Source organism: Physella acuta, unplaced genomic scaffold (genome assembly GCF_028476545.2).
Source record: "Physella acuta isolate Inbredline_101_S28 unplaced genomic scaffold, ASM2847654v3 ptg000257l, whole genome shotgun sequence".
Classification (NCBI taxonomy): domain Eukaryota; kingdom Metazoa; phylum Mollusca; class Gastropoda; family Physidae; genus Physella; species Physella acuta.
Window position 1 is genome coordinate 978,980 of NW_026731776.1, and position 27,802 is coordinate 1,006,781.

At 38.0% G+C, this 27,802-nt stretch overlaps 2 protein-coding genes across 11 annotated transcripts in view; one reads left to right on the top strand and one right to left on the bottom strand.

Annotated features, from left to right (window-relative positions):
• LOC131938779 (palmitoyltransferase ZDHHC16) overlaps positions 1–27,802 on the bottom strand; it is a 38,419-nt gene that overhangs the window by 3,697 nt on the left and 6,920 nt on the right. Inside the window, exon 1 of one of the 4 annotated variants that reach the window (XM_059296951.1) lies at positions 489–552. The exons of 1 other annotated variant lie outside the window; for it this stretch is intronic. The gene's annotated coding sequence lies outside the window, so the exon portion shown is untranslated. 2 more of the 4 variants (XM_059296952.1, XM_059296953.1) reach the window with 2 other exon arrangements.
• Positions 128–27,766, top strand: LOC131938771 (elongator complex protein 2). 7 transcript variants are annotated; one of them, XM_059296930.1, is made up of 21 exons: positions 128–209; positions 2,033–2,205; positions 3,514–3,604; positions 3,797–3,858; positions 4,144–4,306; positions 4,908–4,988; positions 5,136–5,203; positions 5,780–5,846; positions 14,762–14,941; positions 15,216–15,311; positions 16,896–16,999; positions 17,213–17,335; positions 17,474–17,629; positions 17,822–18,013; positions 19,382–19,529; positions 20,103–20,233; positions 21,307–21,478; positions 22,240–22,361; positions 24,512–24,633; positions 27,358–27,453; positions 27,585–27,766. In XM_059296930.1, the coding sequence occupies exons 2-21, from the start codon at positions 2,080–2,082 to the stop codon at positions 27,733–27,735; spliced, it is 2,451 nt and encodes an 816-aa protein (XP_059152913.1). In that variant the 5' UTR covers positions 128–209; positions 2,033–2,079; the 3' UTR covers positions 27,736–27,766. The 7 variants fall into 7 exon arrangements, with proteins under 7 accessions (XP_059152913.1, XP_059152915.1, XP_059152919.1 ...); XM_059296932.1 differs by having other exon boundaries at positions 167–248; XM_059296936.1 differs by lacking the exon at positions 128–209 and adding an exon at positions 380–401.

Genomic DNA, 27,802 nt, shown 5'->3' on the forward strand with positions numbered 1-27,802 from the left:
GGGCACTTAAAATTTTTGGGGTAGAGGGGGGACTAAATCTTCTGGGGGGGGGGGGGGGGGGGGGGCAGACAGGCACTGTTAAAAGTATATATTTTCTAAATAAATTCCATTTCCTTCATAGGGGGTGGTAGACTTCCTTCTGGGGCAACCCTCCCCCCCCCCTCCCCAAAAGAGTACCATCACTAATACCAGGATTCTCATAGGCCATAGTTGAGTTGTTTATAATATAATATAATTAGGCCTATAAAGTAATATTTTTATTATAAACTAGGTCTATAAACTTTTTAAGAAAAAAAGATAAAAAGACTCAGCTAGCAGTTAGACTTTTTTTTAGAGTAGACCAGATGCAGATAGACTCAGGAAAGAAATTAATTATTAATTAATTTTTAACACAATATTTGGTATTTATTAGATTATTAGATCTATCATGTACTATTTATTTATTAAAATTGTTAGGGCCTATTAGTAAATTAATTAGTAATTAGTACTCGGACTAGATCTAGTAGTAAATAATTTATATTTATTTATATTCTAGATCTGTTTGTATTTTGAGGTCATACTAATAACAGTAAACAACTAGACTCTAGTCTCCACGCGAAATACAAATTTAGCATATCTGATAATATTTATATTTAATAGCCTATCCTTAAAAAAACAATTTTTCAGGCTAATATATTATCAATTATTTTGAATAATAGTATAAACTATTAAATTCAATGAAAATATTAAAAATTGAAACAAAGTTGCTTTCTTTTATGATTATGAAATAGGCCTACTATTTTTAAAATACTAAATACTACTAAATAGACCTAACAAAAATATTTTAAATAGCTTCTTTTGCGGTTATTCGACTTTGTGGCATTTAGTAAGACCTATTAAAATATAAACAACATGTGTCTGCTACTGAAAATGTTGTTTTGAAAATAAATCTTGTTTCATTTAGTGAGTGTAGTGTGTAGGTTTTCTTAACTCTCAGAACCTAATTTTTTTTCGGTAATCTATCGTTTTAGCTACGTAAAATCGGCCGTGACTCATTAGGCCCTAAATTTTAGTCATTATTTCTGCACATTTTTCGAATTTATATTTTTTAGCCAATTTTTAATGGACACCAGCGAGTTGACGAGATTCCTTCCATAAAATAAATATAAATTATATCTAATGTTGTTGACATGGAATAAAAACGTGCTTTTTAGATTTAGACCGTAAAAAAAATAAAAACCTAAGCTTAAAATTAATTTAGAAATTTTATATGTTTATATTAATTAATATTATAAAATAAGTTGCAAATCCAGAGAACTTGAAAATAATTGGTTGAGTGTTGAGTGTAGGCCTAATTTATTAATTATTAAGACAACATTTCTATTTATTTTCATCAAACCTAAATTATAAACTAAAGTTTTAATTTTGTAAGACAAACATTGATTGGCTGTAGGCCTACGGCCTACAGTTACTCACTCAGTGATCAATATTCTGAAAACACCACATCGTAGTGTCCAACAAAAGTGATGCATAAGTTTTTTAAGTATTAAGTTTTAGTTATAAATAATTAGTCCGGAATTACTTTGAAGTACATAATTTTTTAATAATTAATAATTTACTTAGCAGATATAAACATAAACTTAAAAACCTTAATACCTTTTCTTTTAAAAATATAACACACTAATAGCTCTGCTCTCTAATTTAACCTACCATTATTATTGTAAGATACCATTTCCAGTTGTTTATTGCATGAAATGAAACTAAGAATAGCCCCAATACAAGTTTTCTCAGTTGGCTGGGAATAAACTTGGTCTTTAATTAATCGGCTATTTGATTGGTGACAATCAAGTGACATGGATAAAACCTGTATTTTGTAAATTTTCAAATTTTCCCTTCATATTTAGGATTTATATTAAATAGTTAAAGGGCATCTCAATATTTTATCTGTTTCTTGTGAATGAGATTAATTTTTTAAATATTCTTACTTTAATTTTTTTTATTTATTATATTAAATATTTATTTATTCTAATAAAAAGTTTAAAATTATCTATAGGGGTCAAGAATTAAGGTCAAAGTGAGCTAAGACAAAATAATCTCAGAATGTCTCATGTGCAAGTTTGCTATACAAGTGCTGGATGTAATCGAGGCCCTTTTAGTGCAGATTGGGGAAAGAATGGCTTGGTCTGTTTTGCATACAGTAGGGCCATAGCTATTTATCAACCAGAGGTAATGAGTTTGCCTAATCACTAATTAGACAGTAGACTTTCAAAAAAAGATGTTAGGTTGTTTACTAAAATCAAAGGTTTAGTGTGATAGTCAGAAATTAGGGTCATGTCTTTGGTGGTACTTGGGTTAGGGTTTGAGTTAGGAATAAGGTTAGTGTTGACATTAGCAAGTCATAGTTGTACTTAGTTAACTATAGATAATCCAACACCACATTTTATGAAGATTGCCTTGTTGGGACATAATCAAACACTGGTAAAACAAATTAACATACATTTATTTAGTCAACTTCCATACCAGTACCACAATCAGTACACATAGTGACATCTTCATAACACTCTACACTGTCATCTCATGCACGCTATACACTTCTCTACTTACACTTTCATCATCAACACAGCACACGCATTTCGCTAGTTCACTCTATTAATTTTACCCTCTTTTTTTTTTTTTTTTGTTAAAGACCTGTTTGTTTAAAATTTCTTGATTTCTTTTATTTGGAAAGAGTGTCATGAAATGGGTCTGGGGCCGAGGAGCCATTTATCATAAAAACACCTAGTTTGGGATTTAAAAGTAATAGTTTATTGCTCAAAGTCAACACAATAGAAAGATAGGGGATCAATCATCAACATGGCTAGTAAATTTGGAATTATGTAATTCTTTAAAGAATTGACACATCAATAAAATAGACTTGAAATATGCTTGCTGAAGTGGGGGCTACTACTAACAATGCAATAATAAAAATAAAGCTGTAAGTTGGTGTCAAAATCTGCACAATAAGAAAGCTGATGTTGGTCAATTGTGGTCAAAAGTTTGGCAGATATCACAGCACTTACCAGATAGTAGTCCACTAAGCAGTATCTCGTAGGCTGCGAGATAAATAAATCACATGACTGATGATTTCTTGACTCAACTTTTTTGTCTTATGCCATTTTGGCCTCTAATTTTTATTTTTTATTTAAACTTTTGACCAACTCACAGTAAGATATTAGCTGATCTAGTAAATGTTGTAGACCTCATATGGTATTACTAGTAAATACCTAACCCATCCTATACCCAACTCTGTAACCCAGTTTTTCCCTGCATTAGTCTAAACATGAAAGTGTTTGATTATTTGTCCACGCCATTTCTTGTTGGCACAATACAAATTTAGTAAAGTAATATTAGAGTGATGTAAGTTTTGACATTACTTATTTATTAGTTTACTAGTAACAATGTAAAGTACCATAAAATCATTGCATGTTTAAAGTTCTTGATTTAAGTAAAAAAGGTGAGCTAATATTAATGAATAGCCTGACTGTTTTTGTCCAGGGTTTCTCTGTTGCAGGTGGCATTATTAGGACATACACTGGTCATGCTGGCAAGGTCAACTGTGTGGCTTGGATAAGCAACGGTTCATCTAGTGAGTTATGGCACACAGTGTTCCTGTTTTTTAAAATTGTGTTGTTTCTGTTAACTGTAGATGTAAATAGTTTTGATAAAAATTTATTACAAAAAAAAAACATGGTATGAGAGTAATTCATGCAGTTAATGATGCTTCAAATGAATTTATTTAAAGAAGATAAACCAATGATTTTACATGTTTCCATTCCAGATGAAGCAGAGTTTGTGTCTGGTTCTACAGATCACACCATCAAGCTCTGGAGCCTTCACCAGGTAATACACTGAGCATTTCATTGACACTTCACTTAGTCCTCTCTATGTGGGGCATATGGCCTGAACTATGATCTTCCACTGTCTGGTCCCCTGCTGGGAATTTGGCAGTCTCCCAAGACATCCCTGCAGTCTTAAGCTCTTAAAGAAGAAGGAATTTATTAGCAATACTTAATTGTGGGTCATAATGATTCTTCACTGGCATCAAACCAGGTTGTGTGTGTGTGTGCACTTAAAACTGAATGTGTGAATAGCTGTGTAAAATGTTGCTTGCTTGCACTGTTGAAGGAATCCAAGGGAGCACTAGTGACCTTGACTGGCCATGAAGATTCAGTGACTTGTGTATCCTCGCTCTACATTGAAGGCCAAGACAAAAATGACCCTCCCACTACATTGGTTGTTTCTGCTTCAGTCGACTCCACCGTACGCATCTGGGTCAGAAAGGATTCAGGTATGTAGTTGGACGTAGGTTTGTATTATTTGTAGGTTTGATTGAACATGATGGCTTTGAATAATTTGAGCTTCACATGTTTGTAAAATAGATTTCTACATTTACCTTTAGATGTTTGTAAAATAGCTTTCTACATTTACATTTAGATGTGTGTAAAATAGATCTCTACATTTACCTTTAGATGTTTGTAAAATCGATTTCTACATTTACCTTTAGATGTTTATAAAATAGATTTCTACATTTACCTTTAGATGTTTGTAAAATCGATTTCTACATTTACCTTTAGATGTTTATAGAATAGATTTCTACATTTACCTTTAGTTGTTTATAAAATAGATTTCTACATTTACCTTTAGATGTTTGTAAAATAGATCCCTACATTTACCTTTAGATGTTTGTAAAATAGATTTCAACATTTACCTTTAGATGTTTGTAAAATAGATTTCTACATTTACCTTTAGATGTTTGTAAAATAGATCTCTACATTTACCTTTAGATGTTTGTAAAATAGATTTCTACCTTTACCTTTAGATGTGTGTAAAATAGATCTCTACATTTACCTTTAGATGTTTGTAAAATAGATTTCAACATTTACCTTTAGATGTGAAAGAGCAGCAGGTCCTCAGGTTTGGTTCTGGGTTTGCACTTTCTCTGGCCACTTTCATCATACCTGGAACAAATAGTGAGTGTTTATTCCTTCTATTGACTAGAGATATTTTAATATGTTTATTAAATCTATTAAGTAGAGTTATTTAATTCAAACATTACAAACTTTAAAAACCTAATTCACTGTGATTTGTTGAATATATTTTTTGTTACCATTGTCTAGCTCCGCTACTGGCTTGTGGATGTGATGATCACAAAATTCATCTTTATGTTGGAGGGAGTGATTTGATGGTAGTATTCTTGATACATTTATGTTTTGGTTAAGTGATTTGAGGGTAGTATTCTTGATACATTTATGTTTTTGGTTAAGTGATTTGAGGGTAGTATTCTTGATACATTTATGTTTTTGGTGGGTGATTTGAGGGTTGTATTCTTGATACATTTATGTTTTTGGTGGGGTGATTTGATGTTTGTATTCTTGATACATTTATATTATTATTGGTGGGAGTGATTTAATGGTTGTATTCTTGATATTGATAATTTAGTATTAGAAGCAGTTAAATTTGTTTTAACAGTTTACCACAGATTGTTTGAACTAATTCCACAGTTTGCTAAAAGTTTGTTTGAACTAATTCCACAGTTTGCTAAAAGATTGTTTGAACTAATTCCACAGTTTGCTAAAAGTTTGTTTGAACTAATTCCACAGTTTGCTAAAAGTTTGTTTGAACTAATTCCACAGTTTGCTAAAGTTTGTTTGAACTAATTCCACAGTTTGCTAAAGTTTGTTTGAACTAATTCCACAGTTTGCTAAAGTTTGTTTGAACTAATTCCACAGTTTGCTAAAGTTTGTTTGAACTAATTCCACAGTTTGCTAAAGTGACAGTGCTGACAGGTCATGATGACTGGGTGAGGAGTGTTCACTTCACAGCAGATGGTAGGAAACACATATTGTACTCATTGACATGGTCGACATCTATTACATTCCTTCAACATCTATTACATTCATTGACTAGGCCGACAAGTATATTCGTAGACATGTTTGTTACAAATGACATTGACATGGTTGATACACATTACATCGACATGGTTGATATAAATTACATTGACTAGGCTGACACATTTATGAATCTATAGGATACCTTTTTTATTTGTAAAGTGAAATGGAATCCTTACACAGCATAAAAATAAAGCAGTTACACTGTTTAAAAAATTGTTGGCTGTAGACAGTTGAATGATTCCCACCACTATCTAGATGATGTAGACAGTTGAATGATTCCCACCACTATGTAGATGATGTAGACAGTTGAATGATTCCCACCACTATCTAGATGATGTAGACAGTTGAATGATTCCCACTACTATCTAGATGATGTAGACAGTTTAATGATTCCCACCACTATGTAGATGATGTAGACAGTTGAATGATTCCCACCACTATCTAGATGATGTAGACAGTTGAATGATTCCCACCACTATCTAGATGATGTAGACAGTTGAATGATTCCCACCACTATCTAGATGATGTAGACAGTTGAATGATTCCCACCACTATGTAGATGATGTAGACAGTTGAATGATTCCCACCACTATCTAGATGATTAGACAGTTGAATGATTCCCACCACTATCTAGATGATGTAGACAGTTGAATGATTCCCACCACTATCTAGATGATGTAGACAGTTGAATGATTCCCACCACTATGTAGATGATGTAGACAGTTGAATGATTCCCACCACTATCTAGATGATGTAGACAGTTGAATGATTCCCACCACTATCTAGATGATGTAGACAGTTGAATGATTCTCACCACTATCTAGATGATGTAGACAGTTGAATGATTCCCACCACTATCTAGATGATGTAGACAGTTGAATGATTCCCACCACTATCTAGATGATGTAGACAGTTGAATGATTCCCACCACTATCTAGATGATGTAGACAGTTGAATGATTCCCACCACTATCTAGATGATGTAGACAGTTGAATGATTCTCACCACTATCTAGATGATGTAGACAGTTGAATGATTCCCACCACTATCTAGATGATGTAGACAGTTGAATGATTCCCACCACTATCTAGATGATGTAGACAGTTGAATGATTCCCACCACTATCTAGATGATGTAGACAGTTGAATGATTCTCACCACTATCTAGATGATGTAGACAGTTGAATGATTCCCACCACTATCTAGATGATGTAGACAGTTGAATGATTCCCACCACTATCTAGATGATGTAGACAGTTGAATGATTCCCACCACTATCTAGATGATGTAGACAGTTGAATGATTCCCACCACTATCTAGATGATGTAGACAGTTGAATGATTCCCACCACTATCTAGATGATGTAGACAGTTGAATGATTCCCACCACTATGTAGATGATGTAGACAGTTGAATGATTCCCACCACTATCTAGATGATGTAGACAGTTGAATGATTCCCACCACTATCTAGATGATGTAGACAGTTGAATGATTCCCACCACTATCTAGATGATTAGACAGTTGAATGATTCCCACCACTATCTAGATGATGTAGACAGTTGAATGATTCCCACCACTATCTAGATGATGTAGACAGTTGAATGATTCCCACCACTATCTAGATGATTAGACAGTTGAATGATTCCCACCACTATGTAGATGATGTAGACAGTTGAATGATTCCCACCACTATCTAGATGATGTAGACAGTTGAATGATTCCCACCACTATCTAGATCAGTGGTTCCCAACCTTTTTCGAGTGGCGACCCCCTTTCATAAAACGTAAGTGACCCGCGACCCCAATATAATTAACAAGTCGAAATTAGTAAAGAAAATAATAGGCACTAAATTAATATTTTCTAGTAGACTTTCAATATGAATCATTCTTGATAAATGTTTTAATACGATGAGCAAAATTACATGCTATTAACAAGCATTAACTAGCATTAACAATATAATTTAGCAAATTTAAGATTTCATCTTGTTATTCATCGGCAATGCTGGTAACATCAAGGAAAGCAGAGAATGGGTGACAATGCAGATTCTTCTTCTTTCAGCTCGGGGAAAATAACGCCGCAGTTCGTTGTCAAGAGATTCAAGATGCACAGAATCTTTTAAAACTTATCTATCACACCACACTGCAGTGTTTCTCAAACATGGCAGTATTTCAAATATTTATTTTTCCTCGCCAATTTTGCAGCTTTGATAAAAATGCCATGAGATTTTCATGAAAAGAGATAATATTCGTTCCTTTATTAAGCTTATGTTGATGTTCGAATATATCTGCTAGGTATGATACTCTCTCCAACCACACGATGTTGTTAAAATGTATCAAAAGGTCTTGTTTCCTTGCACTTCCAAGAACATCTTGATTTCATCTTTCAATTCAATAACACGATTGAAATTTCCTATTGACAGCCAGCGTACTGAAGTGTAGAACCTCGTGATCTTTATTCATGTCTTTGCACAGTTCTTGAAACAGACAGGTGTTTAGGGCTTTAGATTTAATATGATTTACGACTTTTATTAGCAATGGAGTCGGATAAGTCTTGCTGGCGAGGGCATATGTGAATCATGTAGTGGATTCCCTTTCATTAGGGAGCTAAATCTTTTACCTTTTACTTTTTTCTGAAACCTCCATTTTGACCCAACCATGATACACCATCCGTACAAGCCCCACAGCCGTTTTCCCGTTTTAATCCTCCATTTTCAAAAAAACGTATTTATTTTCTCCATGATATCTTCACAAAACATTAACTCTTATTTGCTAACATCTGAATGAATATATTTCACAAAGACAAGCAACTGCGAATACGAACTCACGTCTGTCGATTCGTCAACTTGAAAATCAAACAATGGTAAAAGCTTGATTTCATTCTAAATTTGTCTTTTAACATAAGCCGCTGCATAGTATTATTAGACAGAGATATTTGTTGCATCTTTACTGCACTGGAATCCCCAAGAATTAATTTTACCATCTTCAGCATACATGGTTCTATGAGATTTTCTCCTTTGTGTGAGTGGTTTTTTGCTTGGCAATTTCTAATACTACTTCATATGATGCTTGCACTAATGGTGAATTTTCTTGGTGAAAACTTCCTGTTCGATCAAGTCTCTGACGCTTGCAACTAGCTTCATGCCGACAAAAGAACTACATATCTTTTTTGGTGTGTTCCGAATGACTCGTCTCAAATTGACGTATGGAAGTTTTCATAGACTCCTGACTAAGAACAACTTTACACAGTACAAATTGTTTATTCTCTATTCCATTTCCAGTCATGTTAGTAATGCCGAATTTCAAATATTTTTCAAAATATTTATGTTTTTTGTTCATTGCTGTAGTTTAGTCTACCAGTTGGCGACCCCCCAGAAAACCCTTGGCGACCCCCAAGGGGGTCGCGACCCCCAGGTTGGGAACCCATGATCTAGATGATGTAGACAGTTGAATGATTCCCACCACTATGTAGATGATGTAGACAGTTGAATGATTCCCACCACTATGTAGATGATGTAGACAGTTGAATGATTCCCACCACTATGTAGATGATGTAGACAGTTGAATGATTCCCACCACTATCTAGATGATGTAGACAGTTGAATGATTCTCACCACTATCTAGATGATGTAGACAGTTGAATGATTCCCACCACTATGTAGATGATGTAGACAGTTGAATGATTCCCACCACTATGTAGATGATGTAGACAGTTGAATGATTCCCACCACTATCTAGATGATGTAGACAGTTGAATGATTCCCACCACTATCTAGATGATGTAGACAGTTGAATGATTCCCACCACTATGTAGATGATGTAGACAGTTGAATGATTCCCACCACTATCTAGATGATGTAGACAGTTGAATGATTCCCACCACTATCTAGATGATGTAGACAGTTGAATGATTCCCACCATTATGTAGATGATGTAGACAGTTGAATGATTCCCACCACTATCTAGATGATGTAGACAGTTGAATGATTCCCACCACTATCTAGATGATGTAGACAGTTGAATGATTCCCACCACTATCTAGATGATGTAGACAGTTGAATGATTCCCACCACTATCTAGATGATTAGACAGTTGAATGATTCCCACCACTATCTAGATGATGTAGACAGTTGAATGATTCCCACCACTATCTAGATGATGTAGACAGTTGAATGATTCCCACCACTATCTAGATGATTAGACAGTTGAATGATTCCCACCACTATCTAGATGATGTAGACAGTTGAATGATTCCCACCACTATCTAGATGATGTAGACAGTTGAATGATTCCCACCACTATCTAGATGATGTAGACAGTTGAATGATTCCCACCACTATCTAGATGATGTAGACAGTTGAATGATTCCCACCACTATGTAGATGATGTAGACAGTTGAATGATTCCCACCACTATCTAGATGATGTGGACAGTTGAATGATTCCTACCACTATGTAGATGATGTAGACAGTTGAATGATTCCCACCACTATCTAGATGATGTAGACAGTTGAATGATTCCCACCACTATCTAGATGATGTAGACAGTTGAATGATTCCCACCACTATCCAGATGATGTAGACAGTTGAATGATTCCCACCACTATGTAGATGATGTAGACAGTTGAATGATTCCCACCACTATCTAGATGATGTAGACAGTTGAATGATTCCCACCACTATCTAGATGATGTAGACAGTTGAATGATTCCCACCACTATCTAGATGATGTAGACAGTTGAATGATTCCCACCACTATCTAGATGATTAGACAGTTGAATGATTCCCACCACTATCTAGATGATGTAGACAGTTGAATGATTCTCACCACTATCTAGATGATGTAGACAGTTGAATGATTCCCACCACTATCTAGATGATTAGACAGTTGAATGATTCCCACCACTATCTAGATGATGTAGACAGTTGAATGATTCCCACCACTATGTAGATGATGTAGACAGTTGAATGATTCCCACCACTATCTAGATGATGTAGACAGTTGAATGATTCCCACCACTATGTAGATGATGTAGACAGTTGAATGATTCCCACCACTATCTAGATGATGTAGACAGTTGAATGATTCCCACCACTATCTAGATGATGTAGACAGTTGAATGATTCCCACCACTATCTAGATGATGTAGACAGTTGAATGATTCCCACCACTATCTAGATGATTAGACAGTTGAATGATTCCCACCACTATCTAGATGATGTAGACAGTTGAATGATTCCCACCACTATCTAGATGATGTAGACAGTTGAATGATTCCCACCACTATCTAGATGATGTAGACAGTTGAATGATTCCCACCACTATCTAGATGATGTAGACAGTTGAATGATTCCCACCACTATCTAGATGATGTAGACAGTTGAATGATTCCCACCACTATCTAGATGATGTAGACAGTTGAATGATTCCCACCACTATCTAGATGATGTAGACAGTTGAATGATTCCCACCACTATCTAGATGATGTAGACAGTTGAATGATTCCCACCACTATCTAGATGATGTAGACAGTTGAATGATTCCCACCACTTGTAGATGATGTAGACAGTTGAATGATTCCCACCACTATCTAGATGATGTAGACAGTTGAATGATTCCCACCACTATCTAGATGATGTAGACAGTTGAATGATTCCCACCACTATGTAGATGATGTAGACAGTTGAATGATTCCCACCACTATCTAGATGATGTAGACAGTAGAATGATTCCCACCACTATCTAGATGATGTAGACAGTTGAATGATTCCCACCACTATCTAGATGATTAGACAGTTGAATGATTCCCACCACTATCTAGATGATGTAGACAGTTGAATGATTCCCACCACTATCTAGATGATGTAGACAGTTGAATGATTCCCACCACTATCTAGATGATGTAGACAGTTGAATGATTCCCACCACTATGTAGATGATGTAGACAGTTGAATGATTCCCACCACTATCTAGATGATGTAGACAGTTGAATGATTCCCACCACTATCTAGATGATGTAGACAGTTGAATGATTCCCACCACTATCTAGATGATGTAGACAGTTGAATGATTCCCACCACTATGTAGATGATGTAGACAGTTGAATGATTCCCACCACTATCTAGATGATGTAGACAGTTGAATGATTCCCACCACTATCTAGATGATGTAGACAGTTGAATGATTCCCACCACTATCTAGATGATGTAGACAGTTGAATGATTCCCACCACTATCTAGATGATGTAGACAGTTGAATGATTCCCACCACTATCTAGATGATGTAGACAGTTGAATGATTCCCACCACTATCTAGATGATGTAGACAGTTGAATGATTCCCACCACTATCTAGATGATTAGACAGTTGAATGATTCCCACCACTATCTAGATGATGTAGACAGTTGAATGATTCCCACCACTATCTAGATGATGTAGACAGTTGAATGATTCCCACCACTATCTAGATGATGTAGACAGTTGAATGATTCCCACCACTATGTAGATGATGTAGACAGTTGAATGATTCCCACCACTATCTAGATGATGTAGACAGTTGAATGATTCCCACCACTATGTAGATGATGTAGACAGTTGAATGATTCCCACCCCTATCTAGATGATGTAGACAGTTGAATGATTCCCACCACTATCTAGATGATGTAGACAGTTGAATGATTCCCACCACTATCTAGATGATGTAGACAGTTGAATGATTCCCACCACTATCTAGATGATGTAGACAGTTGAATGATTCCCACCACTATCTAGATGATGTAGACAGTTGAATGATTCCCACCACTATGTAGATGATGTAGACAGTTGAATGATTCCCACCACTATCTAGATGATGTGGACAGTTGAATGATTCCCACCACTATGTAGATGATGTAGACAGTTGAATGATTCCCACCACTATCTAGATGATGTAGACAGTTGAATGATTCCCACCACTATCTAGATGATGTAGACAGTTGAATGATTCCCACCACTATCTAGATGATGTAGACAGTTGAATGATTCCCACCACTATCTAGATGATGTAGACAGTTGAATGATTCCCACCACTTGTAGATGATGTAGACAGTTGAATGATTCCCACCACTATCTAGATGATGTAGACAGTTGAATGATTCCCACCACTATCTAGATGATGTAGACAGTTGAATGATTCCCACCACTATGTAGATGATGTAGACAGTTGAATGATTCCCACCACTATCTAGATGATGTAGACAGTAGAATGATTCCCACCACTATCTAGATGATGTAGACAGTTGAATGATTCCCACCACTATCTAGATGATTAGACAGTTGAATGATTCCCACCACTATCTAGATGATGTAGACAGTTGAATGATTCCCACCACTATCTAGATGATGTAGACAGTTGAATGATTCCCACCACTATCTAGATGATGTAGACAGTTGAATGATTCCCACCACTATGTAGATGATGTAGACAGTTGAATGATTCCCACCACTATCTAGATGATGTAGACAGTTGAATGATTCCCACCACTATCTAGATGATGTAGACAGTTGAATGATTCCCACCACTATCTAGATGATGTAGACAGTTGAATGATTCCCACCACTATGTAGATGATGTAGACAGTTGAATGATTCCCACCACTATCTAGATGATGTAGAGAGTTGAATGATTCCCACCACTATCTAGATGATGTAGACAGTTGAATGATTCCCACCACTATCTAGATGATGTAGACAGTTGAATGATTCCCACCACTATCTAGATGATGTAGACAGTTGAATGATTCCCACCACTATCTAGATGATGTAGACAGTTGAATGATTCCCACCACTATCTAGATGATGTAGACAGTTGAATGATTCCCACCACTATCTAGATGATTAGACAGTTGAATGATTCCCACCACTATCTAGATGATGTAGACAGTTGAATGATTCCCACCACTATCTAGATGATGTAGACAGTTGAATGATTCCCACCACTATCTAGATGATGTAGACAGTTGAATGATTCCCACCACTATGTAGATGATGTAGACAGTTGAATGATTCCCACCACTATCTAGATGATGTAGACAGTTGAATGATTCCCACCACTATGTAGATGATGTAGACAGTTGAATGATTCCCACCCCTATCTAGATGATGTAGACAGTTGAATGATTCCCACCACTATCTAGATGATGTAGACAGTTGAATGATTCCCACCACTATCTAGATGATGTAGACAGTTGAATGATTCCCACCACTATCTAGATGATGTAGACAGTTGAATGATTCCCACCACTATCTAGATGATGTAGACAGTTGAATGATTCCCACCACTATGTAGATGATGTAGACAGTTGAATGATTCCCACCACTATCTAGATGATGTGGACAGTTGAATGATTCCCACCACTATGTAGATGATGTAGACAGTTGAATGATTCCCACCACTATCTAGATGATGTAGACAGTTGAATGATTCCCACCACTATCTAGATGATGTAGACAGTTGAATGATTCCCACCACTATCTAGATGATGTAGACAGTTGAATGATTCCCACCACTATCTAGATGATGTAGACAGTTGAATGATTCCCACCACTATCTAGATGATGTAGACAGTTGAATGATTCCCACCACTATGTAGATGATGTAGACAGTTGAATGATTCCCACCACTATCTAGATGATGTAGACAGTTGAATGATTCCCACCACTATCTAGATGATGTAGACAGTTGAATGATTCCCACCACTATCTAGATGATGTAGACAGTTGAATGATTCCCACCACTATCTAGATGATGTAGACAGTTGAATGATTCCCACCACTATGTAGATGATGTAGACAGTTGAATGATTCCCACCACTATCTAGATGATGGCAACATGCTGTTGGCTAGCTGTGCACAAGATCATCTGATCAGAGTGTGGAAGTTTGTCCAGAAAAATATGCCAGCACAGAAAGTAGACAATGTTTTCAAATGTATCTCAGACTTGCCACAAGAGGAGGAGATCACTGTCAAAGAAACCATTCTTTCCTTTGGGGAGCAAGCAGGTAGTACAGTCAAGTTGATTCTTATTGATATAAGTTTCCTTATTACTACTTGATAAATTTTGTCATGCAATACCATCATGTTAGATCATTCACTTGTTAAGCTGTAAAATATGGGTTTGGATCATCTCTACTTTACATTTGGAAAATGTTTAAACCTAATGCATGATCATGCAAGTAGAATAAATGTTCATATCTTGCACAGGTTCATGTGTAAAATAAATATTAATATCTTGCACAGATTCATGTGTAAAATAAATACTGCAATCTTGCACAGGTTCACATCTGCATTTTGCTGTGAGTTTGGAATCTGTATTAGCTGGCCATGAAAACTGGGTGTACAGTGTTAGATGGCAGCCTGCTCAGATCACTGGTAGGTAGACTTTGATAGCTCAGTGTGTCCTTTAGTGTTAGATGGCAGCCTGCTCAGATCACTGGTAGGTAGACTTTGAAAGCTCAGTGTGTCCTTTAGTGTTAGATGGCAGCCTGCTCAGATCACTGGTAGGTAGACTTTGATAGCTCAGTGTGTCCTTTAGTGTTAGATGGCAGCCTGCTCAGATCACTGGTAGGTAGACTTTGATAGCTCAGTGTGTCCTTTAGTGTTAGATGGCAGCCTGCTCAGATCACAGGTAGGTAGACTTTGATAGCTCAGTGTGTCCTTTAGTGTTAGATGGCAGCCTGCTCAGATCACTGGTAGGTAGACTTTGATAGCTCAGTGTGTCCTTTAGTGTTAGATGGCAGCCTGCTCAGATCACTGGTAGGTAGACTTTGATAGCTCAGTGTGTCCTTTAGTGTTAGATGGCAGCCTGCTCAGATCACTGGTAGGTAGACTTTGATAGCTCAGTGTGTCCTTTAGTGTTAGATGGCAGCCTGCTCAGATCACTGGTAGGTAGACTTTGATAGCTCAGTGTGTCCTTTAGTGTTAGATGGCAGCCTGCTCAGATCACTGGTAGGTAGACTTTGATAGCTCAGTGTGTCCTTTAGTGTTAGATGGCAGCCTGCTCAGATCACTGGTAGGTAGACTTTGATAGCTCAGTGTGTCCTTTAGAGTTAGATGGCAGCCTGCTCAGTCCACTGGTAGGTAGACTTTGATAGCTCAATGTGTCCTTTAGTGTTAGATGGCAGCCTGCTCAGTGTGTCCTTTAGTGTTAGATGGCAGCCTGCTCAGATCACTGGTAGGTAGACTTTGATAGCTCAGTGTGTCCTTTAGAGTTAAATGGCAGCCTGCTCAGTGTGTCCTTTAGTGTTAGATGGCAGCCTGCTCAGTGTGTCCTTTAGTGTTAGATGGCAGCCTGCTCAGATCACTGGTAGGTAGACTTTGATAGCTCAGTGTGTCCTTTAGAGTTAAATGGCAGCCTGCTCAGATCACTGGTAGGTAGACTTTGATAGCTCAGTGTGTCCTTTAGTGTTAGATGGCAGCCTGCTCAGATCACTGGTAGGTAGACTTTGATAGCTCAGTGTGTCCTTTAGTGTTAGATGGCAGCCTGCTCAGATCACTGGTAGGTAGACTTTGATAGCTCAGTGTGTCCTTTAGTGTTAGATGGCAGCCTGCTCAGATCACTGGTAGGTAGACTTTGATAGCTCAGTGTGTCCTTTAGTGTTAGATGGCAGCCTGCTCAGATCACTGGTAGGTAGACTTTGATAGCTCAGTGTGTCCTTTAGTGTTAGATGGCAGCCTGCTCAGATCACTGGTAGGTAGACTTTGATAGCTCAGTGTGTCCTTTAGTGTTAGATGGCAGCCTGCTCAGATCACTGGTAGGTAGACTTTGATAGCTCCGTGTGTCCTTTAGTGTTAGATGGCAGCCTGCTCAGTGTGTCCTTTCTCTTGTCTGGATGGTTAATTTTTATTGGTCAGTTTTTATAGAAATACTTTGGCAGATATGATTATCCTAATTTGTTGCCAGTCTCAACTAACTGACCAATGAAAGATGTTGCTTGTATCTTTTGGTTTCACCAGCCTCTGGTGGGTGTCACCAGCCTTTAAAGCTGCTGTCTGCCTCCATGGACAAGACCATGATCCTCTGGTCACCAGACTTGGCTACAGGTCTCTGGATGGAGGAGGTTAGTCACTGGGGTTCAGTCACAGGGATTCAGGGTTAGTCATTGAGGGTTAGGGGCTAATCTCAAAGGGTTCAAGTCACTTGTATTGAGGTGGTTAGTCACCTAGTGTTTAGGTCTGTGTGAAAGAGATTTGTTACTGAACTTACAACTAGAAAGAAGCAATGGGTAATATGTAAGCTTAACTCTGACTTGATATGTGTCCTATTTTTTAAGGTTCGGGTTGGTGATGTTGGAGGCAATACTCTGGGCTTTTATGGAGGTCTTTTCAGCCCTTGTGGTCAGTCTATCTTAGGTCATGGATACCAAGGCGCTTTTCATCAATGGTCCTTTAATGAGGTGAGTACATGGTAGGGGGGGTTCTAATTCAATTTTCAAGGGGCCACAACTGTATGATGGGATTGTAAACTTGAGGCAAGAGTTATCTGACATGAACCAAGACACTACTCTATAATGTAAAGAGTTCTCTTATTCTAGAGCTCTCGGGGATGGGAGCCCCAAGTTACATGCAGTGGTCACTTTGATTCTGTGGTTGATGTGGCCTGGTCAGCGGCTGATGGAGCTTATATCCTCAGTGCAAGTGTAGACCAGACAACAAGACTTCACGCACCATGGATCAGGGCGGGTATTGACGTAAGAAAATATTCTCTCACTTTTTATTAAACTTGTTTCAGCATATTTTTACCCAAATTTTTTCATACTTCATTTACATGCACTTATTTTATCAAAAACTTGAATTGTTTATTTATATTTATAATTTTAAAATACTGTTTGATTTTTGTTGCTGAAGTATTTATTTATTTCCTTCCCTTGGTACGTTCCCAGCCATCTTGGTATGAAATCAGCAGACCTCAAGTCCATGGCTATGATCTCCAATGTCTAGCTGTGCTGGATAAATATTCCTTCGCTTCAGGATCAGATGAGAAATTAATTCGTGTCTTTAAAGCCCCAAGAAACTTCATCAGCAACTTTTGTCAGCTGTGTGGAAGGGACTTGGATTCAGAGTTAGGGGGGAAAGTAAGTGTTGCCTTCTGGTCAATTCTAGCTCAGGTTTCTAGTTCAATAATGCCACATTGGATTCAGAGTTAGGGGGGAAAGTAAGTGTTGCCTTAGTTTCTGGTCAATTCTAGCTCATGTTTCTAGTTCAATAATGCCACATTGGATTCAGAGTTAGGGGGGAAAGTAAGTGTTGCCTTAGTTTCTGGTCAATTCTAGCTCATGTTTCTAGTTCAGTGATGCCACATTGGATTCAGAGTTAGGGGGGAAAGTAAGTGTTGCCTTCTGATCAATTCTAGCTCATGTTTCTAGTTCAATAATGCCACATTGTTCGTCTGTTGCCTGTTTCTAAAACTGTGTTGCTTCTCAAATCAAAGAATACATTCCTTGAACAGGCAAGTATAGTTGCTAAATAGCTAACTGGAAGATTAATAAACTGTTCAAAGTTAAAGACTGACTAATAAGCACACAGAAGATTATTTATTCTAAGATGAAATTGTCTTAGTGAATCATCATACTTAATGAAGCAATGAAGCCATTATGAGGCCATGTTTTCCCTAGTTACTGTCTAACAAAGCCATGTTTTCCCTAGTCACTGTCCAACAAAGCCATGTTTTCTCTAGTTACTGTCTAAAAAAGCCATGTTTTCCCTAGGCTCTGAGCTCGCTACCAATGGGGGCCAATGTTCCTGCTCTTGGACTCTCTAACAAAGCCATGTTTTCCCTAGTTACTGTCTAACAAAGCCATGTTTTCCCTAGTTACTGTCTAACAAAGCCATGTTTTCCCAAGTTACTGTCTAACAAAGCCATGTTTTCCCTAGTCACTGTCTAACAAAGCCATGTTTTCCCTAGTTACTGTCTAACAAAGCCATGTTTTCCCTAGTTACTGTCTAACAAAGCCATGTTTTCCCTAGTCACTGTCTAACAAAGCCATGTTTTCCCTAGTCACTGTCTAACAAAGCCATGTTTTCCCTAGTTACTGTCTAACAAAGCCATGTTTTCCCTAGTCACTGTCTAACAAAGCCATGTTTTCCCTAGATACTGTCTAACAAAGCCATGTTTTCCCTAGTTACTGTCTAACAAAGCCATGTTTTCCCTAGTTACTGTCTAACAAAGCCATGTTTTCCCTAGTCACTGTCTAACAAAGCCATGTTTTCCCTAGTCACTGTCTAACAAAGCCATGTTTTCCCTAGTTACTGTCTAACAAAGCCATGTTTTCCCTAGTTACTGTCTAAAAAAGCCATGTTTTCCCCAGGCTCTGAGCTCGCTACCAATGGGGGCCAATGTTCCTGCTCTTGGACTCTCTAACAAAGCCATGTTTTCCCTAGTCACTGTCTAACAAAGCCATGTTTTCCCTAGTTACTGTCTAACAAAGCCATGTTTTCCCTAGGCTCTGAGCTCGCTACCAATGGGGGCCAATGTTCCTGCTCTTGGACTCTCTAACAAAGCTGTGTTCTCTGTGGAAGAAAACAAGGTGGAGGAGAGCACCAAGATGGGGCAATATTCTGAGAACTACTTCACTGCACTTGACCTTACAGGTTTATCAACATACAACTTGTTTTTAACCATATACAATCTGGTGCTAAGAACAATTATACTTCCTATACATCTTGCTGAAATGACAGTGTATTTTTCAACCAAAATTTTTTTTTTTTTAAATCTACGTTTAAAACATAAAACAAAGAAAATGTTCTAAGTTCTTTATGCATGAAAAAAAAGTTATAATGCTAAAACAATTCTGCTTTGTCACTGGAACTACTTTCCTTTTCAATATCACCATTTAAGTTTCATTATTTAAAAAGTCTGATTCAACAGCAGAGGCATTTTAATTTTTAAAAATTATTCTTAGTATTTTTAAAAATTGTAGAAATGAATCTCTAGTGATAGAACAGGAAAAAAAAACATAAATAAAACTTATTAATTCCCACTTTTGCTGGTATCTGCAAAATCTTCTATTACCATGTGTAAATAAATATACTATACTTTGGGCTATTTTGGGTTCAAATCTTGGGAAAATCAGGGAGGGAAAGACTCAGAACTTTTTTCTCTGTTTAAGATCAATAACCATTAAGTCTTAGTTAGGTCCTTGACTTGATTTGCTTGTACTGCAGCGCCACCTAGTGAGGACCAGCTGATACAGAACACCCTATGGCCAGAGGAGGCAAAGTTATATGGACATGGCTATGAGATCTTTTCCCTTGCTGCTAGTCCTGATGGCAAACTCTTGGCCTCTGCCTGCAAGGTATGTTGGTCTTTCACTGGTCAGCATGTTGGTCTTTCACTGGTCAGCATGTTGGTCTTTCACTGGTCAGCATGTTGGTCTTTCACTGGTCAGCATGTTGGTCTTTCACTGGTCAGTATGTTGGTCTTTCACTGGTCAGCATGTTGGTCTTTCACTGGTCAGCATGTTGGTCTTTCACTGGTCAGCATGTTGGTCTTTCACTGGTCAGCATGTTGGTCTTTCACTGGTCAGCATGTTGGTCTTTCACTGGTCAGCATGTTGGTCTTTCACTGGTCAGCATGTTGGTCTTTCACTGATCAGCATGTTGGTCTTTCACTGATCAGCATGTTGGTCTTTCACTGGTCAGCATGTTGGTCTTTCACTGGTCAGCATGTTGGTCTTTCACTGGTCAGCATGTTGGTCTTTCACTGGTCAGCATGTTGGTCTTTCACTGATCAGCATGTTGGTCTTTCACTGATCAGCATGTTGGTCTTTCACTGGTCAGCATGTTGGTCTTTCACTGGTCAGCATGTTGGTCTTTCACTGATCAGCATGTTGGTCTTTCACTGATCAGCATGTTGGTCTTTCACTGGTCAGCATGTTGGTCTTTCACTGGTCAGCATGTTGGTCTTTCTTTCACTGATCAGCATGTTGGTCTTTCACTGGTCAGCATGTTGGTCTTTCACTGATCAGCATGTTGGTCTTTCACTGGTCAGCATGTTGGTCTTTCACTGATCAGCATGTTGGTCTTTCACTGATCAGCATGTTGGTCTTTCACTGGTCAGCATGTTGGTCTTTCACTGGTCAGCATGTTGGTCTTTCACTGTTCAGCATGTTGGTCTTTCTTTCACTGGTCAGCATGTTGGTCTTTCACTGGTCAGCATGTTGGTCTTTCACTGATCAGCATGTTGGTCTTTCACTGATCAGCATGTTGGTCTTTCACTGATCAGCATGTTGGTCTTTCACTGGTCAGCATGTTGCTCTTTCACTGGTCAGCATGACCCAAAGTTGAAAAAGTCATTGATATAATGCTAAACAATGCCAGCACTACACACCACATTTCTGATGTAGAGAACCTTTCTTTCTGCCATCAGGCAGCCAAAGCTGAATCAGCCAACATTCTCCTGTGGGATGTGGAACAAAGGAAGATCCTGGCCTCACTCACAGGCTGCACACTCACAGTTACACAGATGGCATTCAGCCACGCAGGGGACAGGCTGCTGGCAGTCTCCAGAGACAGATGCTGGGTTTTGTACAGAAGAGAAGGTTGGCCCCAGATTTAGCACAATTTTAACTTTGGTTTTGTACAGAAGAGAAAGTTAGCCCCAGATTTAGCACAATTTTAACTTTGGTTTTGTACAGAAGAGAAGGTTGGCCCCAGATTTAGCATAATTTTCACTTTGGTTTTGTACAGAAGAGAAAGTTAGCCCCAGATTTAGCACAATTTTAACTTTGGTTTTGTACAGAAGAGAAGGTTGGCCCCAGATTTAGCACAATTTTAACTTTGGTTTTGTACAGAAGAGAAGGTAAGCCCCAGATTTAGCACAATTTTAACTTTGGTTTTGTACAGAAGAGAAGGTTGGCCCCAGATTTAGCACAATTTTAACTTTGGTTTTTACAGAAGAGAAGGTTGGCCCCCAGATTTAGCACAATTTTAACTTTGGTTTTGTATAGAAGAGAAGGTTGGCCCCAGATTTAGCACAATTTTAACTTTGGTTTTGTACAGAAGAGAAGGTTGGCCCCACATTTAGCACCATAAAACAATTTTCACTTCTACAAAACATTACCGTTAGCACAATAAAAACTACCATCAGCACAATTTTCACTTCTACAAAATGTTACCATAGGCACAATAAAAACATTACTAATGGTACAATTTTCACTTCTACAAAACATTACCATTAGTACAATCCCTTACATGCAACTGTGCATTTTCTAGTTCAAATTTTTTAAATCTACTCAATAAGTTTTAAAATGTACTCAAAAAAGGTTGGAGTGTTATTAATTCTAATTAAATCCAAATTCAGGTGATTCCTTTGTTGTAGAGGCTCAAGTAGATAAAAGAACAACATCACATGCCAGGATCATCTGGACGTGTGCCTGGTCACATGACGACAAGTTTTTCTTCACAGGCTCTAGGGATAAAAAGGTAAACATGCCTGAAGGGATTTGTTTGAGTTGAGCTTAACTAATGCTTCAACTGCTCATATGGTTTTACTTCTAGTATAAGGAGTATAGAGGGAGTACTATTTATTTTGCATTATAAATTTGAGTCAGTTGGTAGGAGACCTACCAAATGACAGTTTCAATCAATGTAGTTAAGACAGATTTAAGTAAACTGAATTCTTACTATGGTAAAAAGATGTTTTTAACATTTAACACCATTGCAAAAAAATTTTTTGTTACACATTAGAATAGGAGGGGGGGTTCCTTCTTTTAGACAAATGTTTTGATTGGCAGGTGTAGATTGACTGACTAGAAAACCTGACTAGGAAAGATAGCTTTACCTCCATTATCCCACTTTGTCATTTGGTTTCTGTAGTTGTGTTAGGAAAGCCTAAGTGAAAACAACATGGAATGATCTAATTACTTCAAAAGAATAAAATTCTAAATAAAAAAGACCATTTGGTGTTCAAAATTGACTTTAATTCGACCATGTAATCATTTTCATCCTCTTTCCTTTTGCTTTTTTAATAAGCTAAAAAAAACCTACCCATTCTATTGCTGCTACCTATCATAATTATATTATTTTATACTATTTAAATGTTGTTTCTACCCTACACATTTTAAATTTTAGGGCTCTAATGTCTGAATCTCTTGTAGGTACTTGTGTGAAAGCAAGTTTTAAGTGAATGACTTCTAATGTTGTCTGAATCTCTGTAGGTACTTGTGTGAAAGCAAGTTATAAGTAAATGACTTCTAATGTTGTCTGAATCTCTGTAGGTGCTTGTGTGAAAGCAAGTTATAAGTAAATGACTTCTGTCTGAATCTCTGTAGGTACTTGTGTGAAAGCAAGTTATAAGTAAATGACTTCTAATGTTTGAATCTCTTGTAGGTACTTGTGTGAAAGCAAGTTATAAGTAAATGACTTCTAATGTTGTCTGAATCTCTTGTAGGTACTTGTGTGAAAGCAAGTTTTAAGTGAATGACTTCTAATGTTGTCTGAATCTCTGTAGGTGCTTGTGTGAAAGCAAGTTATAAGTAAATGACTTCTAATGTTTGAATCTCTTGTAGGTACTTGTGTGAAAGCAAGTTATAAGTAAATGACTTCTAATGTTGTCTGAATCTCTGTAGGTACTTGTGTGAAAGCAAGTTATAAGTAAATGACTTCTAATGTTGTCTGAATCTCTGTAGGTGCTTGTGTGAAAGCAAGTTATAAGTAAATGACTTCTAATGTTTGAATCTCTTGTAGGTACTTGTGTGAAAGCAAGTTATAAGTAAATGACTTCTAATGTTGTCTGAATCTCTGTAGGTACTTGTGTGAAAGCAAGTTATAAGTGAATGACTTCTGTCTGAATCTCTGTAGGTACTTGTGTGAAAGCAAGTTATAAGTAAATGACTTCTAATGTTGTCTGAATCTCTGTAGGTGCTTGTGTGAAAGCAAGTTATAAGTAAATGACTTCTAATGTTGTCTGAATCTCTGTAGGTGCTTGTGTGAAAGCAAGTTATAAGTAAATGACTTCTAATGTTGTCTGAATCTCTGTAGGTACTTGTGTGAAAGCAAGTTATAAGTAAATGACTTCTAATGTTGTCTGAATCTCTGTAGGTGCTTGTGTGAAAGCAAGTTATAAGTAAATGACTTCTAATGTTGTCTGAATCTCTGTAGGTGCTTGTGTGAAAGCAAGTTATAAGTAAATGACTTCTAATGTTGTCTGAATCTCTGTAGGTGCTTGTGTGAAAGCAAGTTATAAGTAAATGACTTCTAATGTTGTCTGAATCTCTGTAGGTGCTTGTGTGAAAGCAAGTTATAAGTAAATGACTTCTAATGTTGTCTGAATCTCTGTAGGTGCTTGTGTGAAAGCAAGTTATAAGTAAATGACTTCTAATGTTGTCTGAATCTCTGTAGGTGCTTGTGTGAAAGCAAGTTATAAGTAAATGACTTCTAATGTTGTCTGAATCTCTGTAGGTACTTGTGTGAAAGCAAGTTATGAGTAAATGACTTCTAATGTTGTCTGAATCTCTGTAGGTGCTTGTGTGAAAGCAAGTTATAAGTAAATGACTTCTAATGTTGTCTGAATCTCTGTAGGTACTTGTGTGAAAGCAAGTTATGAATGACTTGTAATGTTTGAATCTCTGTAGGTACTTGTGTGGTCCAGCCAGTCTGTGTTAGAACAAACCCCACCAGTGGCTCAAGCCTCGCTCCAGCTGCCAGACTCAGTGACTGCCTTAGCCTGTGCTCCTGTCTTCTTGACAACCTCCAGGTATAAAGCAATAGTGATGCTCTACATAGTTTTATAATACTGTGCTGTAGTTGTTAACTAGGATATGGGGGGTGGGGTGCTGTGGCTGTTTGCTAGTTTGGGTGGGGGGTGCTGTAGTTGTTTATCAGGATATAGGGGGGGGGGGTGCTGTAGCTGTTTATCAGGATATAGGGGGGGGGGTGCTGTAGCTGTTTACTAGTTTGGGTGGGGGAGGGTGCTGTAGTTGTTTACCAGGATCTGGGGAGAAGTGATGTAATTTACTAGAACTTGGGAGGTGTTGTACACCACTAGACTTAGCTGATGGCTAGTGTTGTCTAGTTTGGTTCCCCATCAGTTCCTGTTGTCTAGTTTGGTTCCCCATCAGTTCCTGTTGTCTAGTGTCATTAGGTTCCCCATCAGTTCCTGTTGTCTAGTGTAATTAGGTTCCCCATCAGTTCCTGTTGTCTAGTGTAATTAGGTTCCCCATCAGTTCCTGTTGTCTAGTGTAATTAGGTTCCCCATCAGTTCCTGTTGTCTAGTGTCATTAGGTCCCCCATCAGTTCCTGTTGTCTAGTGTAATTAGGTTCCCCATCAGTTCCTGTTGTCTAGTGTAATTAGGTTCCCCATCAGTTCCTGTTGTCTAGTGTCATTAGGTTCCCCATCAGTTCATGTAGTCTAGTTAGGTTCCCCATCAGTTCCTGTTATCTAGTTGGTTCCCCATCAGTTCCTGTTGTCTAGTTTGGTTCCCCATCAGTTCCTGTTGTCTAGTGTCATTAGGTCCCCCATCAGTTCCTGTTGTCTAGTGCAATTAGGTTCCCCATCAGTTCCTGTTGTCTAGTGTAATTAGGTTCCCCATCAGTTCCTGTTGTCTAGTGTAATTAGGTTCCCCATCAGTTCCTGTTGTCTAGTGTAATTAGGTTCCCCATCAGTTCCTGTTGTCTATTGTAATTAGGTTCCCTATCAGTTTGTCTAGTGTAGTTAAGTTCCCCATCAGTTCCTGTTGTCTAGTGTAATTAGGTTCCCCATCAGTTCCTGTTGTCTAGTGTAATTAGGTCCCCCATCAGTTCCTGTTGTCTAGTGTAATTAGGTTCCCCATCAGTTCCTGTTGTCTAGTGTAATTAGGTCCCCCATCAGTTCCTGTTGTCTAGTGTCATTAGGTTCCCCATCAGTTCCTGTTGTCTAGTGTAATTAGGTTCCCCATCAGTTCCTGTTGTCTAGTGTAATTAGGTTCCCCATCAGTTCCTGTTGTCTATTGTAATTAGGTTCCCCATCAGTTTGTCTAGTGTAGTTAAGTTCCCCATCAGTTCCTGTTGTCTAGTGTAATTAGGTTCCCCATCAGTTCCTGTTGTCTAGTGTAATTAGGTTCCCCATCAGTTCCTGTTGTCTAGTGTAATTAGGTTCCCCATCAGTTCCTGTTGTCTAGTGTCATTAGGTCCCCCATCAGTTCCTGTTGTCTAGTGTAATTAGGTTCCCCATCAGTTCCTGTTGTCTAGTGTCATTAGGTTCCCCATCAGTTCATGTAGTCTAGTTAGGTTCCCCATCAGTTCCTGTTATCTAGTTGGTTCCCCATCAGTTCCTGTTGTCTAGTTTGGTTCCCCATCAGTTCCTGTTGTCTAGTGTCATTAGGTCCCCCATCAGTTCCTGTTGTCTAGTGCAATTAGGTTCCCCATCAGTTCCTGTTGTCTAGTGTAATTAGGTTCCCCATCAGTTCCTGTTGTCTAGTGTAATTAGGTTCCCCATCAGTTCCTGTTGTCTAGTGTAATTAGGTTCCCCATCAGTTCCTGTTGTCTATTGTAATTAGGTTCCCTATCAGTTTGTCTAGTGTAGTTAAGTTCCCCATCAGTTCCTGTTGTCTAGTGTAATTAGGTTCCCCATCAGTTCCTGTTTAGTGTAATTAGGTCCCCCATCAGTTCCTGTTGTCTAGTGTAATTAGGTTCCCCATCAGTTCCTGTTGTCTAGTGTAATTAGGTTCCCCATCAGTTCCTGTTGTCTAGTGTAATTAGGTTCCCCATCAGTTCCTGTTGTCTAGTGTAATTAGGTTCCCCATCAGTTCCTGTTGTCTATTGTAATTAGGTTCCCCATCAGTTCCTGTTGTCTAGTGTAATTAGGTTCCCCATCAGTTCCTGTTGTCTAGTGCAATTAGGTTCCCCATCAGTTCCTGTTGTCTATTGTAATTAGGTTCCCCATCAGTTCCTGTTGTCTAGTGTAATTAGGTTCCCCATCAGTTCCTGTTGTCTAGTGTAATTAGGTCCCCCATCAGTTCCTGTTGTCTAGTGCAATTAGGTTCCCCATCAGTTCCTGTTGTCTAGTGTCATTAGGTTCCCCATCAGTTCCTGTTGTCTAGTGTAATTAGGTTCCCCATCAGTTCCTGTTGTCTATTGTAATTAGGTTCCCCATCAGTTTGTCTAGTGTAGTTAAGTTCCCCATCAGTTCCTGTTGTCTAGTGTAATTAGGTTCCCCATCAGTTCCTGTTGTCTAGTGTAATTAGGTCCCCCATCAGTTCCTGTTGTCTAGTGTAATTAGGTTCCCCATCAGTTCCTGTTGTCTAGTGTAATTAGGTTCCCCATCAGTTCCTGTTGTCTAGTGTAATTAGGTTCCCCATCAGTTCCTGTTGTCTAGTGTAATTAGGTTCCCCATCAGTTCCTGTTGTCTAGTGTAATTAGGTTCCCCATCAGTTCCTGTTGTCTAGTGTAATTAGGTTCCCCATCAGTTCCTGTTGTCTAGTGTACTGTTTAACCTCACCAGGTACTTGATTGCTGTGGGTCTGGACAGTGGTGACATACACCTGTACTCCTGGTCACCCTTGGACACCTGGAAGTTGCTTGTTTCATTAGATCAAAGGTAAGAATAGAACTTACACTCATTTATGTGGTCAGTCAAAACCATGCTGCGGTTTTAATCACTTTAATATCTACATAATACATGATGACCTTGGGCTATAAATAAATTTATCTGAGAAATTATTTTTTCAGCCAAGCTCACCACCTGACAGTGACACGACTGTCCTTCAGACAGCAGACTGGACGTTTGGGCCATGAACAAAGTGACCACTGGCTGCAGCTGGCCAGTTCTGGAAGTGACTTTGCTGTTAGAGTCTATGATATTGACTTGTTAAAATTATGACAATAGATGTAATGTAATTAAAATGATTATGAGAAAATATTCTTGCATGTCTTTTTAAAATTCAGTT

Bases quoted from the DNA above. Each gene is read 5' to 3' on its own strand.
- LOC131938771 (XM_059296930.1), top strand. From the start codon at position 2,080: ATGTCTCATGTGCAAGTTTGCTATACAAGTGCTGGATGTAATCGAGGC. The intron at 2,206-3,513 runs GTAATGAGTTTG...GTTTTTGTCCAG, and splicing joins TAGCTATTTATCAACCAGAG to GGTTTCTCTGTTGCAGGTGG. The intron at 21,479-22,239 runs GTTGGCCCCAGA...ATCCAAATTCAG, and splicing joins GGTTTTGTACAGAAGAGAAG to GTGATTCCTTTGTTGTAGAG.